The sequence below is a fragment of the Podarcis melisellensis genome (assembly GCF_964234715.1).
Source record: "Podarcis melisellensis genome assembly, chromosome: 3".
Lineage (NCBI taxonomy): Eukaryota > Metazoa > Chordata > Lepidosauria > Squamata > Lacertidae > Podarcis > Podarcis melisellensis.
This window is the reverse complement of record NC_138530.1, coordinates 40,257,013-40,274,199: the sequence shown is the minus strand read 5'-3', so window position 1 is coordinate 40,274,199 and position 17,187 is coordinate 40,257,013. Positions and strand designations below refer to the sequence as shown.

The 17,187-nt window shown below is 42.7% G+C and overlaps 1 protein-coding gene and 1 long non-coding RNA gene across 3 annotated transcripts in view; both read right to left on the bottom strand.

Moving 5' to 3' along the window:
* The window catches only part of RMDN2 (regulator of microtubule dynamics 2), a 28,985-nt gene extending 14,183 nt beyond the window's left edge, over positions 1–14,802 (bottom strand). The window contains exons 1-6 of one of the 2 annotated variants that reach the window (XM_081905386.1): positions 14,540–14,802; positions 13,810–13,958; positions 12,638–13,104; positions 7,928–8,123; positions 6,738–6,840; positions 5,974–6,034 (exon numbers count right to left, since the gene is read on the bottom strand). In XM_081905386.1, coding sequence (XP_081761512.1) covers positions 5,974–6,034; positions 6,738–6,840; positions 7,928–8,123; positions 12,638–13,092 — 815 coding nt within the window. In that variant the 5' untranslated portion in view covers positions 13,093–13,104; positions 13,810–13,958; positions 14,540–14,802. The remainder of the gene's footprint in view (positions 1–5,973; positions 6,035–6,737; positions 6,841–7,927; positions 8,124–12,637; positions 13,105–13,809; positions 13,959–14,539) is intronic. The other variant, XM_081905385.1, reaches the window with a different exon arrangement.
* The window catches only part of LOC309366665, a 190,367-nt gene that overhangs the window by 14,183 nt on the left and 158,997 nt on the right, over positions 1–17,187 (bottom strand). The gene's annotated exons all lie outside the window — the stretch shown is intronic.

Genomic DNA, 17,187 nt, shown 5'->3' with positions numbered 1-17,187 from the left:
TAGCGGAGTCTGTAACCTGAAGCGTATGTAACCTGAAGTGTCTGTAACCTGAGGTACCACTGTATATGTGGCAGCATGGAAGAAGGTAAGTACAGAAACAAACTACATTTCCATTTCAGGGAAATAAATTAGCCAGGGGAGCAGGTAGGAGAGGTGGAGGCTCAGGGAAAGGAGCCAAGAGAGTTTGGGAACAGAAGAGCAAAGAAACAGAAGAAAAGATCTGTGTTTAAAAAGGGAACACTGCTGGAAGAAAAGATGGTAGCATTACTGGCATTTCTCACTTAATTTTTCATTTAAAGAGCTACATGAGTTTTGCTGTTCTTCAGGGGCACAAACTTTAATTACTTAAAAAAGAAATTTTACCCTAAAAACACACACACAGAGAGAGAAAATGACATGGCTGCAGCAAAGGGCCCTTCTGAGAATTAATGCTAGAAGTAATGTCACATAAATGTCTCTAGATGAGACCTATTTATTTGTTTATTGAATTTTTAAACCACCCTTCTTTCTAAAGGAGCCCAGGGCTGCAAAACAGTAAGCGACAAAATATGTTAAAAACCTCTTTTTAAAACTTGCAACACAGAGCGAAAAAGATCTCAGCTCAGGCAACTTGTTGGAAGAGGCACTGAAAGAAACAATAGAAACAGGGCTTTTCTATTTTGCAAGGGAATGAAATTCCGAAGGGTAGGTGCTACAACACTAAAGGCCCGACTACTAAACTGTGCAGAAATTATCTCCTGCTAAGATAGTATCTACAGGATACTAAATGGCCCTGGCCCAGTATACCTGAAGGAGCGTCTCCACCCCCATCATTCAGCCCGGGCACTGAGGTCCAGCACTGAGGACCTTCTGGTGGTTCCCTCACTGTGAGAAGGGAGATTACAGGGAACCAGGCAAAGGGCCTTCTCAGTAGTGGTGCCTGCCCTGTGGATCACCCTCCCATCAGATGTCAAGGAAATAAACAACTATCTGACTTTTAGAAGACACCTGAAGGCAGCCCTGTTTAGGGAAGTTTTTAATGTTGGAAGTTTTATTGTGTTTTTAATATTCTGCAGTGAGTCGCCCAGAGTGGCTGGGGAAACCCAGCCAGATGGGTGGGGTATAAATTATTAATTATTATTATTATTATTATTATTATTATTATTATTATTATTATTACTACTACTACTACTACTACAGGAAACTCTCACCTGCAGAGCATAGTGATCACTTTACGTATACCAGGGGTGATATTATCCAACCTCAGGTATCTTGGTCCCAAGCTGTATAGGATTTTAAACACTAAAACCAGCACCCGTGACTGACAATGCTATAATTCTTTCAATATTGACCCCCCTCACCTTCCACCCACTATTTCACAATACTTCACAACAATTTGATTTGGTCAGATAGAGGGCAAAAGCTCTGCACTATCAAGTTCTGAACCCTGATCTACTGGTTCATAGCCTTAATGAATTGCTTCAGTTAGTAATTAGATTCATTAAGAAGAGCATGACTTACTTCCAAGCATAGGATGCGTAGGTTCTGACTGTAACCCTCTAAACTTGCTGCAAGCAATAATTAATTATTATTTTTTAATGCAACTGAGCTATGGTAGAATGGCGCAAATAACAAGCAGGGAGAAATCAAGCTGGCAAGTTTTCTAACCAGGTTGTGAAACCTGATTAGGTACAGTGAAACTGGCTACAGCATAGATCGAGCCTTTTAGGGTGAAATCCAAGGGACCTTCAGACTGATCTGTAATCATGTTTACTCAAATAAAAGCTCAGCTGCAATCTGGTGCTGTGCGGAAAACATTTGAAAGCAAATTATTTTTATTTCGCAATTGCGCTACTTCAAAAACTGTAAGAACCACACACAGGCACACACACAACACAGGGTGCTAAAATGGCATCGAGGAGCACAAACTATGCAGCATCGTAGTGTACATACAAGGGTGTATGTGTCGCTACCAGTAAAGTGCAGAAAGGGGAATACTGCCCACATGGCTATGCCACACTCACAATGCAGACAGAACATAGTGAACTGAGCATACCAAAAAGCATTGCACATCCCTGAAATGTAGGTAAAGGTAAAGGGATCCCTGACCATTAGGTCCAGTCGTGGCCGACTCTGGGGTTGCGGTGCTCATCTCACTTTATTGGCCAAGGGAGCTGGCATACCGCTTCCAGGTCATGTGGCCAGCATGACTAAGCCGCTTCTGGCAAACCAGAGCAGCACATGGAAACGCCATTTACCTTCCCGCCGGAGTGGTACCTATTTATCTACTTGCACTTTGAGGTGCTTTCGAACTGCTAGGTTGGCATGAGCAGGGACCGAGCAACGGGAGCTCACCCTGTCATGGAGATTCGAACTGCCGACCTTCTGATCGGCAAGTCCTAGGCTCTGTGGTTTAACCCACAGCGCCACCCGCGTCCCGAAATGTAGGTAGTCAATTGCAATTAGCTTACAGCTGAGGAGCAATGATTAGCAGCACTAGGGTGCTTCCAGACCAGAGGGCTTTCATGACTCACAAGCTAGTCCCATCCTTGCAAGGAAAGGCAGAGCATGATTTTCCAGCAGTTGAGGTCTTCAATAGAGGAAAGTCATTTAGATCAGGTGCAATAGATTAGTAACTTCTGCACTATCTCCATGCAAAAACACACACAAAAAAACCAAATTTGTTTGCAAAACTCTAAATCAACTTCTGGTAAGCAAAACATGTTCGTAAAATGAAGATTTAATACGATCAATTACAGCTACATTCTCTGAAATAAACTCTAGAACTGCAATCCTATAAATACTGGCCATGATGTATGCTCTATTGCACATAGTGGGACTGTGTAAACATGCATAGGATTGTGCTGCAAAGTGCATTAGCCCAGTCTACTTAAGTAATACTGGATAGAGAGTACTCATCTGTTTACTTTTCCAACCAAAGCTATGAAAAGAATGATGCAAAAGCTGTTCCTCTAAATAAGAACAAATCAATAGAAGAAAAGTAAAAAAGGACAACTGACGTTGTAAATTGAATACATAGAAGTTCAAGTATGGCTTTTTGATATGGCATATGCTCATAAAATGTGTATTCAAGATTCATAGCTATTCCCTCCTAACTGATTCAACCTGAAGCACAGCCTTCTCTACAGCTTCAAACTATTCTTTTTCCAGTATACCTGTTATAATATAAAGGGTGGATATTAAAAGCTACATAGTAAAATCACTAGGGATAAACACCATCAGGCTAGGGATCAACATCCTGTTCCCATCACAAATGGATGTGCTAACTACAACTGTCCATGAATGAAAGAGGCACATGTTACTTGATGATGTAGTACGGTTCAACTTACGCAGTGAGCTGCACGGGGGATCTGACCAGGGACCAATGACTACTGAAGTGAACGGAATCAACATAAAGCCACAGACCTTGCAGGGAGGACATCTCATGAGGATCAGAAATAAATAATTGTGAAGGTTGCTAGTGGTTTTTAAAAACCGATCTTAGGTCCATGATACACGGCACGGTTCAAAAATAAAGTTTGAAAAAGCATGCGTAAATAGAGGGAATTAACTGGAGTTTAAAAAAGGCTATCTAATAAAGCTTCAAAGGAGGGAAGCTAGAAACTGGTTGAAGGTAATAATTCAGAGCAGTTAGAAAAGGAACTGGCTGTAATTCTACACACACACTTGTGGGGAGTAAATCCCACTGAACTCAATAGGACTTACTTCTGAATAGACATGCCTAGAATTACGCTGGTGGAGGATAATAATACAGTTTGGGAAAGTGAATGGGAAAATGTCAAACATGACAATAATTCTGAAGGAAATGGAGTTGTGCATGTAGGTTGCATGTCTCAAGTATATTCCTAGACTTCCACAAGCATGGCAGTGCCAGACACAAAATTAAAGGGAAGGGTGGAGATGTATGGATGTCATCAAGAGGCATTTGGACTGCAACCTCATGAACAGGGAGACTTCTTGCTCACTTAAGTGACGTAGCTGTCAGCAGCACGGGCAACCTTGGTGGACTGTGAAATCATAATAAAAACAACTTGGCTCTGAAATAGGAGGAAGCCAGGGAGAAAGAAGGGCCATGAGTGCCACCTAATGGTCCAGCTAGGGATCTGCAAATAACTCAGAAGCCACTGCTCAGGTTTCCGTTACTTTTGAAACAGCTGGCGGCAAAGTGAAGCATTAGATTTGGGGTACCATTGATTTTGGGCTCTGTTTTAACTACAATATGTCATTTAGATTTCCCTTCTCGGGTGCCAAAACACTGTGGGCTGACCCTGATCTTACAGAGGTTTGAAACATAGTTTGTCCTTCCTCCTCCTTTTCTCTGCGTTTAGATGAAAACACAAGGAGTTCGCTATACAGGCTGTATAACACAGGCAGCATTTCAGTTCCATGTAGGTAAGAACATTCACAACACATGTGGATCCCACGTGTTATAACTGCACATATTTTCCTGTATATATTGGGAAGATGTGAGTGGCTGAGACCTCCTACCACACATGTGTGTGTATACACATTCTCTGCATGTACAAAATGCAGTAAGATGGAATATAGAAAACTGCCTCATACGAGAGTCAGAGCACTGGTCCATCCAGTTTAGCACTGACTGGCAGTGGGCCTCCATCATTTCAGATGGAGGAATCTTCTCCAGTCTTACCGGGAGATGACAGAGATTGAACCTGGGACCTTCTGTTATGTCCCACATGTGTTCTCCATGGGACTAAGGTCCTTCCCCACACTTTCACTTTAGGACAGAGTGAAATTTGTTCCAATCAATAGGAATTCAAGTCTCTTGGTCCAAAAGTATTGCAGAGCCTTCACAGTGGCATGCCTAAATGTGCTTCCCTCAGCAATTTGGGGGGTTGTTGTTGTTTAGTCGTTTAGTCGTGTCCGACTCTTCGTGACCCCATGGACCAGAGCACGCCAAGCACTCCTGTCTTCCAGTTTGGTCAAACTCATGCTGCTAGCTTCGAGAACACTATCCAACCATCTCGTCCTCTGTCGTCCCCTTCTCCTTGTGCCCTCCATCTTTCCCAACATCAGGGTCTTTTCCAGGGAGTCTTCTCTTCTCCTGAGGTGGCCAAAGTATTGGAGCCTCAGCTTCAGGATCTGTCCTTCCAGTGAGCACTCAGGGCTGATTTCCTTCAGAATGGAGAGGTTTGATCTTCTTGCAGTCCATGGGACTCTCAAGAGTCTCCTCCAGCACCATAATTCAAAAGCATCAATTCTTTGGCGATCAGCCTTCTTTAGGGTCCAGCTCTCACTTCCATACATCACTACTGAGAAAACCATAGCTTTAACTATACGGACCTTTGTTGGCAAGGTGATGTCTCTGCTTTTTAAGATGCTGTCTTTGGGGGGAGATATGCTTAAATGGGAAGAGAGTCTGAATGCAAGTGCCCCTATAACTCTGGAAAGATCAAATCTTTTGAACCCCTTTTTATTAATTCCCAGAATGTTCAGATGCATTTTACGTCCTTTTAACTTCCTTCAGATCAAAATGCATCTACAGTGGAACCTCAACTTACATCCGCCTCTTCTCGTGGATGTTCCAAGTTGCGACTGCGGCAAACCCAGAAGTAAACACTGGGCTTGCCACAATTTGCACCTGCACAGAAGCGGCTTCTGCAATCTGTGCATGTGCACAAGTAGCTGCCACTGTCTATGCATGCGCAGAAATGCGCCGCCGCCGAATGCGCACGCGCACAACGGCGCCTCTACTAGTGTCTGGTTTTGCCCAGCGGATGGGCCTCCGGAATGGATTATGATCATAAGTAGAGGTTCCACTGTATTGCTTTCAGTGTGGCCTATTTTAGTTTATTTTATGTTACTTTTATTGATTTTATTTTACCCTATTATACACATTTGGATAATGTGTTCTACGTGGCTCGTGTTTATTTACTTCTTGCTTTCTTAATACTGGTCATTGGCTGTAACAACAAAGATTTGATTTGATGGATCCAAGTCCTTCAGACTTACCACTGGTGACTCTCAGCACTTGATGGATCCAGGTTTACAGCATTTTCACTCACAAGCTTTCCTGCAAAAGATGCATCACAGAACATAAAAGTACTATTCATGATATAACAACAAACCTGACCAAATTAGCTGAAGAACATGCTATGCAATATAAAGATAACAATACAGTCATACCTTCAAAGTCAAACGGAATCCGTTCTGGAATTCCGTTCGACTTCCAAGGCGCAGCTTCCGATTGGCTGCAGAATTGGAAGCTGCGGAAGCCGTGCCAGACATTCGGCTTCAGAAAATCATTCAAAAACCGGAACAATCACTTCCGGTTTTCGATCGTTCGGGAGTCGAAACGTTTGAGTTTACAGGCGTTCGGCGTCCATGGTTCCACCGTGGTTAGTTATGGTTTGTGAGCCACCCTGTGATCTTTGGATGATGGGTGGTATATAAATTTAATAAAATAATAATTAATGGACAATGTTGAACTTTATAAAGCCAGTTCAAAGGTTAACTGGCCTAAAACGATTATCACTAATTTGCCCTGAAACAAGTCTCAGTTATTTTAGTGGGACATGGGTAACCATGCCTAGAACTGTGTCTAGTAACTGAAAAACAACCCAGGTATGAAGAGAAAACTCCTATCATGATAGTTTTTTAAAAGGATTGGTGCTCAGCCCTTCTGCTGGTTCCAGTATCCCCCAAGTGAAACACAGGGCTGGAGCAGGGGAACCTAATCCTCTGGTGTTATAAGCTCAGTACATAACTCAGCTGACCTTTGGATGCATAGTCCTTTTTTTCTTCAGCCTCTGTGGTTATTGCAAACATGTCTCCATAAGCTCGGGCCAGCCTCCAAAGAAAGCCAGTATGATTTCTATACTGCAGGTAAACAGAATTTGATACATTAGATTGCCTTCACCACATATTTCTTTTTGCCATAATTAAAATTAAAATTAAAACAGTGGAATTTGCTGCCAAGGAGTGTGGTGGAGTCTCCTTCTTTGGAGGTCTTTAAGAAGAGGCTTGACAACCATATGTCAGGAGTGCTCTGATGGTGTTTCCTGCTTGGCAGGGGGTTGGACTCGATGGCCCTTGTGGTCTCTTCCAACTCTATGATTCTAAAATGCCTATTATGCTAGCCCTCGTATTCTGCACGTATTAAAGCTTATTGTATTCTAATTCACTCTATTCAGCCACCAATTTCTTTTGTTGGTCTTTCCAGATACTTCTGAGGAACAACAAATAGGGCTTTGAAATAAACAGCCACTGCAAATCAATAATTTTTTCCAGTTACCCTCCAACAAAATGGAGAGTTGTTGCTAGTTTGTTGTGCAGAATCCAGGCACCTTCTGCTGAAGTAGAGATTATGTTGCAGGAATGTCACATTTGTTTAGTGTTCTAGCCACAACATTTTGTGGTTGAGAAAATCTAATTCTTCTATCAGAGCAAGGACTGAGTTGTAATAATTTCCTGTGGCACCTTCTGTGGTACCTCCTTTAATTTTAACATTAAAAAGGTAAAGGTAAAGGGACCCCTGACTGTTAGGTCCAGTTGTGGCCGACTCTGGGGTTGCGGCGCTCATCTCGCTTTATTGGCTGAGGGAGCCGATGTACGGTTTCCGGGCCATGTGGCCAGCAGGACTAAGCTGCTTCTGCCAAACCAGAGCAGCGCATGGAAACACCGTTTACCTTCCCGCCAGAGCGGTCCCTATTTATCTACTTGCACTTTGATGTGCTTTCAAACTGCTAGGTTGGCAGGAGCAGGGACCGAGCAATGGGAGCTCACCCCATCACGGGGATTCGAATTGCCGACCTTCTGATCGGCAAGTCCTAGTCTCTGTGGTTTAACCCACAGCGCCACCCGCGTCCCAATTTTAACATTACATAAACATTAAAGAGAATGTCATATAGCACACTGAATTATAGCTTTTAGTATGAAATGTTTGCGTGGCGTGGACCCTTTATACCTTTTCCTCATTTTCAAGCAGCAGTTTGAAGCTCTCCCTTTTCTCATTGTCTGAACCATAATGCAACCTGTCCGCATTCTGTAGAAGATTAAATAATTCTATCTTCTCTTCAGGTGCCAGAGGAGATGTGGGAGAACTGATCCATCCTTTTTCTTCCTCAGACTCTCCTTCAGTGTCAGTATGAGCTGTAATGTAGCTAAAACACAAAGGGTTTTGTGGGTGGGAATAGCTTAACTTCTCCTAAAGGCGACAAAAGCCAGCACTCTTAGCAACTTTAACAATTTTACCAGTTATGCCATCTTAAGAAAGTTGCTCAGTTAATGGAAATTAGAGAAAGAGAGAGAGAGAGAAGCAGCCATACTTTGTAATATCAATTGTGCTTTTGCAGAATACAGGCAACTCCCCATTTACACAGGGGTCTGCTTCTGAGGCACTGCATGTTTAAGTGAAATCTGCTAAAATGTATTCTTCTGCTAAAGTGTCCACTTCTACTGTATAAAAAGGTAAAGGGACCCCTGACCATTGGGTCCAGTCGTGGCCGACTCTGGGGTTGCGGTGCTCATCTTGCTTTATTGGCTTCCGAGTCATGTGGCCAGCATGACTAAGCCGCTTCTGGCGAACCAGAGCAGTGCACGGAAACGCCATTTACCTTGCCGCCGGAGCGGTACCTATTTATCTACTTACACTTTGACGTGCTTTTGAACTGCTAGGTTGGCAGGAGCAGGGACTGAGCAACGGGAGCTCACCCCGTTGCGGGGATTCGAACCGCCGACCTTCTGATTGGCAAGTCCTAGGCTCTGTGGTTTAACCCACAGTGCCCCCCCGTGTCCCGTTTCTACTGTATACCACTATTAAAAACCAATTTTTCATTGTTACCTTTTTCCCGATGCCAAAACAGCAAATTACTTCGGACACTGACCAAATTCAGTGAACCTTAAGTCTGAATGCAGTAAAATGCTAATGATAAGCATTTTTCAAAGCATACTGCCCACTCCTTTTGTTTCTGGTGCAATACTTACGCTTTAAATTAGAGAGCAAAAGAGATTTCACTTGTTGAAAGCTACCAACTGAAAGTGCTTTAAGACCCTGAGCAATAGCAAAGATAAAAATTTAGTATGTGGGATTACAGGTTCCTTCATGATACCATCTACTTTGCTGCTAGCAGCATTTCGGCACCACATCAAATAGCCTTCCAGGGTTATAGGCATAGCGATCAATGTTGCTCACCAAGACCTTGAGATGAGGAAAGTTATCTCTTTCCTGCCAACGAAAACAGTTCCAGGCTTAAAAAACAAAAAACATTCTGTCAAGGCCTTGTTCTCACAAGGTTGAAAAGTTTGTAATGGATATCACAAGATTTGTTGTACAAATAAAAATTAACGCATCAAGACGTTTTCATATGATGCATCGAGTACTTATTCTTGGAGTTCTTATTAAGTTTGCAACAATTTCGAGTGGGCTCCCCCCCCCCCCGCATGCCATAAGTACCACTTTTTAGCTTCTGCAAATGCTAGACAAAATCAAGTCAAGACAGGGAGTGGGAAAGTGAGGAGACAGTGTAATTCATAGTTTATCTTCCCAGCTTAGATTACAAACAAAGGAAGGTCATATATGTCAAGAGGACACTTCTAGGCAAACCAAAACCTCTGCACCTTGAATTCAGCCTGGTTTTCATCTATACAGGTATGGCAGGGTCTCAATGCTCTCCACACTTCTGGGGATCCCAAGAGAGCCACAAGGAACGGAAAGGGTTTTGGGAGTGGTGGGGCGGTAGGGGAATGTAGCCACTGAATGAAGTTAGCTGGGAGTTCTCCATTTCCTTCTCCCTCTGCCTGTGAATTCTAGTCAGTGCTCTGAAGAATTAGCGCAAGGAACACCAACAGACTGAAATATATATTTAAAAACTAACCAAGCAACTTGAGCAAGGAAAACATTTTACAATCAGCATTTCAGTTGCCTGCTTTTCTTTTCTGTAATTTATACATAAAACATTAAAGGTTGTCACCTGTATGGATCATTCCAATATTTGTTTGGTGTAATGCAAGTTAAAAACTGACACCACCAGTCACTCATCCATGTATTGTGTACTGTACAAAAAAATGCTCCCACAAAGATAAAAGCGGTGGCCTTCATATGATTGCCCTCTAGTGGCCAATTCTCAGACCGGTCCTATTGAAACATGATGCATTGGAGGAGAACGTCAAGACTGCAAGAAGTTTTGCAAGGAGGACTATTAGAAATATTGCAAGAAAGACTATGAGGAGAATTATTTGTTAATGACAATTAAGAGTAATAGAGAATATAAGAAATGCAGAATAAGTGATAAAGAACGAAAAATCATCAGAGGTGTTGACGGAAGTCTAAAACATTGCATAAGATAAGAAGTTACGTTATATGGCTTTTGGAAATGATATGTTACAAAACTAATAAAAATGTGTGTGTGTGTGTGTGTGTGTGTGTGTGTGTATACACACACACACAAACACATTTTTATTAGTTTTGTGTATATATATATATATATATATATATATATATATATATATGCTTTCGTAGATTTTCACGGGTACAGGAATGCAGGTTTTGGTGTCCTCGGGTGTCTTCCCGTGTAAAAGTTGGGGTGTCTAGGCGACGTTTCGACGAGGTCTCACTCGTCATCTTCAGGCTGGTGCTTTCGGCTTCTTGTTACTGGAACAGAGCAGGATCTCACCCTCAACAGTATTTATAGGAACTCAAACACTGAGATCCTGCTCTGTTCCAGTAACAAGAAGCCGAAAGCACCAGCCTGAAGATGACGAGTGAGACCTCGTCGAAACGTCGCCTAGACACCCCAACTTTTACACGGGAAGACACCCGAGGACACCAAAACCTGCATATATATATATATATATATATATATATATATAATCTGAGGCCCCTCAAAAAAGGTCCAGAGGGCGGGAATACTAGGATGGGCCTTTTCTGCAGTGGCTCCCTGTTTGTGGAATGCTCTCCCCAGGGAGGCTCACCTGCCACCTTCATTACATATCTTTAGGTGCCAAACAAAAACTTTTCTCTATATTTAGGCCTTTGGCTGATTAAATTGTGATTTAATTTAATCTATTTTCTGATTTAATTAAAATTGCCTTTTAAATTGTGTGTGAGGATATTGTTCGGTTTGTTATTATGTTATGTATTTTTATACTGAAAACTACCCTGTGACCATCAGGTGAATGAATGAATGAACAAAAAAAAGAGCAAGCAAGCAAGCAAACAAACAGTAAATTGAATCCACTTACTTTGAAGCAAATCCAGCAAATAGAGGGCAGAATAAGGAGTCTTGGCAAATGTGTTTCTAGAGCTGTCACAAGCCACTCTCGGTACTCAAATATTAGCACTTATTTGATAAATAATTGCACAGAAACAACAATATAATGTATCTAGGCAAATACTACATTAGCAGCTTGGTTATGATACAATTATAAGCATGCACAGAAACACTGTTATCTAAGTTGAGGCTGTCTTTTTTGTTTTCCATTGAAATTAAGAGCTACTTCACAATCTCTTCTCCCAGAGGTTATTATTAAGTGGGTCTGCTTTGTTATGGTTTTTTGGGGTTTGTTTTGCTATGTTCCATTACCTTTTCCCTTCTTACTAAAGTTGTACTGATCAATGGAAACTGCCTTGGTTTTACAAGGTGGGAAGGCACAGCTTATGCTTTCTATTAAATAGATAATACATAGTACATAGTACATCAGTATGCAGCTACAACACCAGATATGACAGTCTGGTGGATATTTTTCTGAGTGGAATTTCTGGCACAAGCACACTGCTGTAGATTTAAATTTTATAGTGAATTGGAATTAACTAAACCATTTCCAGGCAACGTCAGCACTGGAAAGTGATACAGGAGCGATCCAGTATTAGATATTATCGGCAGAAGTGCCGACACAAAAGCAGAAGGGATAATGTTTCACCAAAGGAATTGTATTTTCCATTGTTAACAGCTCTTAATACGGGAGGAGATCAAGAAGTGCAAGTTCTACTCAGCTGCAATGCTAAAGGTTTCTGGAGTTGAAGCAAACCAAGGAGCACAACTAGTGCGTAATATTTGAAAACAATCATACAAAAGCCAAACTGAGGGCGAGTTTGCAAGAGCAAAGGCAATACATCCCTTTGCCATAGGCTTTCCTAAAATATACTGATATTTGAAAGGTTTTGGGCTACTTCATGCAATGCAAACTGGCTGGATTTCTTGGTTGCTCTGAGTTGCCTTGGGCAAGATAAAGCAACTAACAAATGTAATAAATAATAATAGTACTAATAAAATGTTGAGATTGCAGGGTACCTGCCACTGATTTCCAATATTGCTTCCCCCCTGCCTTGGGGTGGGCAGCTGGCTCAGGTTTAAAAACAAACACTTCCCACCACAGCTTCACCTGAAGAGACTGAGCCTCAGACTCATACAGTACCCCACTCCCATTTTCCTTCAGCAATGCCACAGAGATCAGAAACATTTGTTTCTGTTTCCAATGGCAAATTGCCACTATAACTGAACCAGGAGCTGCTGTTTGGATAACTACAGATAAAGCTAACAAGCCATGATCTAGAGAGTGGATTTGCAAATTACTTACACTCAAAATAGCGATATATATATATATATATATATATATATATATATATATATATATATTAGAGGTTGGGATAGACCTGAAATAATTCATAAATACCTACCCGCCTTCACTTTCTGCTTCTTCAGAACTGTTGGTATCTGACACAGCTTTGCCAATCTCAGTCTTCCTCTTCTTTGTTCCTCTGTGCAAAGGGCTGCTCCTGCGAGAATCTGTTCTCCCCTGGAGTTCATCCCGGACAAGTTCTTCCAACTTTGGAATTGCTTCTCTCAGAAATGTTACTTCTCTCTTAAGTTCTTCCACAGTTGCTATTAAACCATTCATTTTTTCCAGTACCTGAAGCTGCCTTCCTTGCAATAGCATCACAGTTCCTTGTTCATTATGAGTTTCATGTGAAAAATTTACCAAGTCAAAACTGCCCTCTGAATTCAAAAAGGTAGGCAAGTACATGGCTTTACTGCATTTCTGTGTCTTTCGATACCAAATGAGGCCCAAGGTTATTCCGGCAGCCCCTGCCATTAGGCCAAATAATATTTTTTTGCTTTCGAAATAAGGCATGACTTTTCTCTTCTGAAATGATATAAAAGCCATAAGAAAACTGGGTTTACAACGTTGCATGTGAAACTCCTGGCTACTGCAATGTAGGCTATAGAGATATGACAGCTTCATTTACAAACCAGTTATACAGGGATTCTTGGTTAAGAGGCATTTAGGTCACAACCCCGACACTTGCATAGAAATAAATGTGGGACAGCTTCATATGACAATTGAATAATAGCCTGTTTGCATTCTAAGCAAATTTTTTGTTTGTATTGTTCGAAACCAATCCGGGTTTTGAAGAACAATCCATTTGAACTTTGCCCTTATTGTTGCATGCTACTACCAAGCAAAAACTCAGCATATCTTTAGTATTTGTTTTGCATCATCCTCATCGGTTTCATCATCACTCCTGATCCACTCCCAAGCTAGCAATTATTTTAGTTCCGTATTAAAGACATGTGCCATTCTGGTTGGCTTTCAGAGTTCAGCTAGCAAATAGACAAGAAAATCAATAGTATAATTGGTGAGCACCAGGCAACATGATTAAGTGCACTTAATTTTGCTCAGAAGTGTGGCTCGCGTTTCTATTGTCTTTTAATACCTGCATTCTCTGCCCAGATCCTTTGGGATGCAGTCTGCTACAAAACTAATATATAATTGAAAAGTCAGAGGGAACCCAAGGCTCAGCATGCCTGAGAAAAACACGACAACTGAACAGTCCCGTCTTCTACATGCCAATTTTGTTGGAAACCGATGAGATCTACTTCCAATAAACTCTGGTTTTTATTTGGGAGAGTCACAGAGGTAGCTGGCATTGGAGAAACTGGGCAACTGTGAAGGCTGACCTCTGTAACTAGATAGCAGTTGCGCAGTTTCAGCAAACTCTGGAAGTAAATGATTGTTGATGAGGAGTGAAATGATAACAGCTAATGGGGATGCTTGCACGCACAGCACCCATTTAAACCACACACAAATCCTGAGAACTGTAGTTTCTAAAGGGTGCTGGGGACTGTAGCTCTGGGCTAGGAAAACTAAAGTTCCCAGAATTTGGGGGGGGGGCGGCGTCAGGGCCGGATTTAGGTTTGATGAGGCCCTAAGCTACTGAAGGTAATGGGGCCCTTTATATGTCCAGCTGTCCTTTGTCAACAACAAATTGTCCCTGTTTTGTGTGTTGAATATATGCTATGTGGCAAGTTATGGGCCTAATAGGTGTCTAAAGCCATTTGCACATAACAAAATATGCAGTTGTTGAACTGAAATACAATTAAGAAGAAGTATATTAATGGTGGAATTTTTTTAGTGGGGCCCCAAGAGAGTGGGGCCCTAAGCTATAGCTTTTTTAACTTCTACGTATATCTGGCACTGGGGGGGGGGGCGTGCGGGAGGGAGATGTGCTTCAAACCCAGGGGGGTGCATGCAGCCTTCTTGCAGTACAAACAGCCCTCGCTAGGAAGTAGGAACTGACCTGGGCAGTCGCTTCGCCTCCCTTGAGCAAGCAGCCGGCAAACAGGCAGGACCTGAACCGAGCCCCAGAGGAAGCTGGGGAGAATGACCCTCAGGTGCCCCACACACCCAGTTCCTCCTTGGAGCGCCGCGGGCACCTGCGCAGGGGTTTGCAGCGTCAGCTCTTCTTCCGCGCCAAGGCAGCCCCCCTGCGAGGCTGCTTCAGCTGATTCCAAGTTGCTGCCTCAACCTCCTTCGCTCCGCCGGCTACCCGAGCCGTCACAGAAAAGAGGCGGCGTCCGCAGCTCAATGGGCGGCCCCAGATGCCGAGACCCGGATATTGGTGGGCGGGCGCCCTACCTGCTTGCTTGCTTCCCCGCGTCGGGGGCGGCGCGCTGTGCGCAAGCTTTTCCCTGCCGCCCAGCTGGAGGGCGGGAGAAACGGCGGGCACGGTGGTCACAAGCAGCCTATCCTTCCGGTTCTTGAAGGTTTCCCCGCAGGGTTAGTCCCAGGAAAGCAGCGGCCCGCCAGATGTTCGCTAGACTACAACTCCCATCATCCATGACCATTGGCCGTGCTGGCTGCGGCTGGTGGGAGTTGGAGTCCAAATATTGGAGAAACTTGTCCGCACCAGACAATGTATTGGATCCAGTCCCCGCAGATGCAGCCGATGTCTTGTGTTGTTGTTTTTGTCAGTGTCCTGGGTTAAGCATTTTCCCTATTTTTGCTGCCGGGAGTTGCCTTGAGAAAACTGTGTTCAGGCTGAGTTGGCAGCGAGATCATTCTTTTGCGCTCTTCTGCGTCTTGTTCAGGAGGTCTGATCCTGTGCAGGTCTATTCAGAGCAATTTCCCCCATGTTCAGGGAGGCGAACAACCCAGGTAACCTGTGCCCACTTACCTGAGAGTAAGCCCTGTTGAACTTCGAGGGACTTCCTTCCGAGTAGACCTACACGGGATCGTGTGGTTTAACTTGTTAATTGTTATTTTGACCACCTTGGTCATATCAACCAAAGAAAAGGAAAATAATATAAACTGATAAAATCTTGAAGAACAGTGTGCACCAAAGTATGCATTTATATTAAAATATGTCAAAATACCAATAATAACATAATATGTATGCAAAGGTTAAAAAAGAAAAAAGAAAATCGATATCAAAGTACAAGTGGTTAAGCAAACTTTACATTTTAAAGCATCCAGGTAACTTTCTAAATTAAATCATCCAATTAAATAATTGCATTTACCATATTAGCCTTGATAAAAATTCTCCTCAGCTTTTGAGCTGCCACTGCAAATCTTGTAGCCCTGTCACAAATTTGTCACACTTGGACAACAAATATGTAATTTTTGCTGCATCATCAGGTATCTTACTTAACAATTTCACGATAAACTTTGCCCTTAGTTCAGAATACAATGAGCAGTCTAGTAAATAATGATAAAGATCTACTTTATGTACTTGGGCACCACATTCTGAAATCCATGTGATAAGTTAAGAAAATGCAACTGAGGAGGATTGTGCAGTATGTCTCTGAGGCACTGACTGCATTTTATTTCTAATCATTTCTGAAGCAACTCGGTTTATAGTTATCATGCACTCGCTCCTTGGAAAATGACCTTTTGTCTCATCCTTGAAGATATCCCAAAGTTATTCTCAAGAGAACTAGAACATTTCTTACAGTGCCCTACCGTCATTCAGCTAGGCAAGAAAGAGGCAGTATTACTGTTGAAGGACACATTCCAACCAAGCAAAACCCTGAAAAGAGAGTGGAGAACAGGACTGGTAGGGGAGTTTAGCCTTGGAGAGACCTAGGAGATAAGGGTTCAAGTTCAGGCAAAGGCAAACTCCGGCCCTCCAGATGTTCAGGACTACAATTCCCATCATCCCTGACCACTGATCCTGTTTGCTAGGGTATGATGGGAATTGTAGTCCCAAACATATGAAGGGCCAGAGTTTGCCTATGCCTGGTTTGAACCTTTACTCAGCCATGAAGCTCACTGGGTGGACTTAGGCCCATCAATCTCATTCAGTCTAACCCACCCCATAGGGTTGTTGCGATGATGAAATGGGGACAGGGAGAAGCATGTAGTCCACATTCAGTGACCTCATTCCAAAGGAGACTGAACTCAGGTAAACACTGCAATGCACTCTTGAAACATCTCACCAGTGGCTATCTTCTGCAGCCTACTGTTCCTCTCTTGTATTGCAAAGAGAGCTATTTCTGGCACTGGATTTAAGAAAGCACAATGACAATACCAGCGCCAATCCTGAAGGTTCATTGGATATGTAATTTCAGCATGTGGAAAAGTCCCCAAAATGTGGTGACTTTTTTTCTGCAAAAATGGACGGAACTTGGAGCACACTTGCCTTTTTCACTCCCAGTCTTATAGGGCATTTGATTTTCCTGCTATTCCTCAACAAAGTTTTTGATTTATCAGTCCCAGAATGCTATCTCCTGAATGGCTGCTTCACTCCCCTGCCAAATAGAAGCTATGGGTGTGTGGTTTCATCAGAACTATGGGATGGGAAGAAGAGTTAGCCCCCACTTTGTGCGATGGAGTCTGACTCCTGAGGCCCTTATAGCTGCTCTGAAATTTTTTAGAAAGAATTCTACAATACCTAACTATGTCTAATGTAAGGTGTAGTTTGGTCAAAGGTAAAACTAGGAGCTGCTA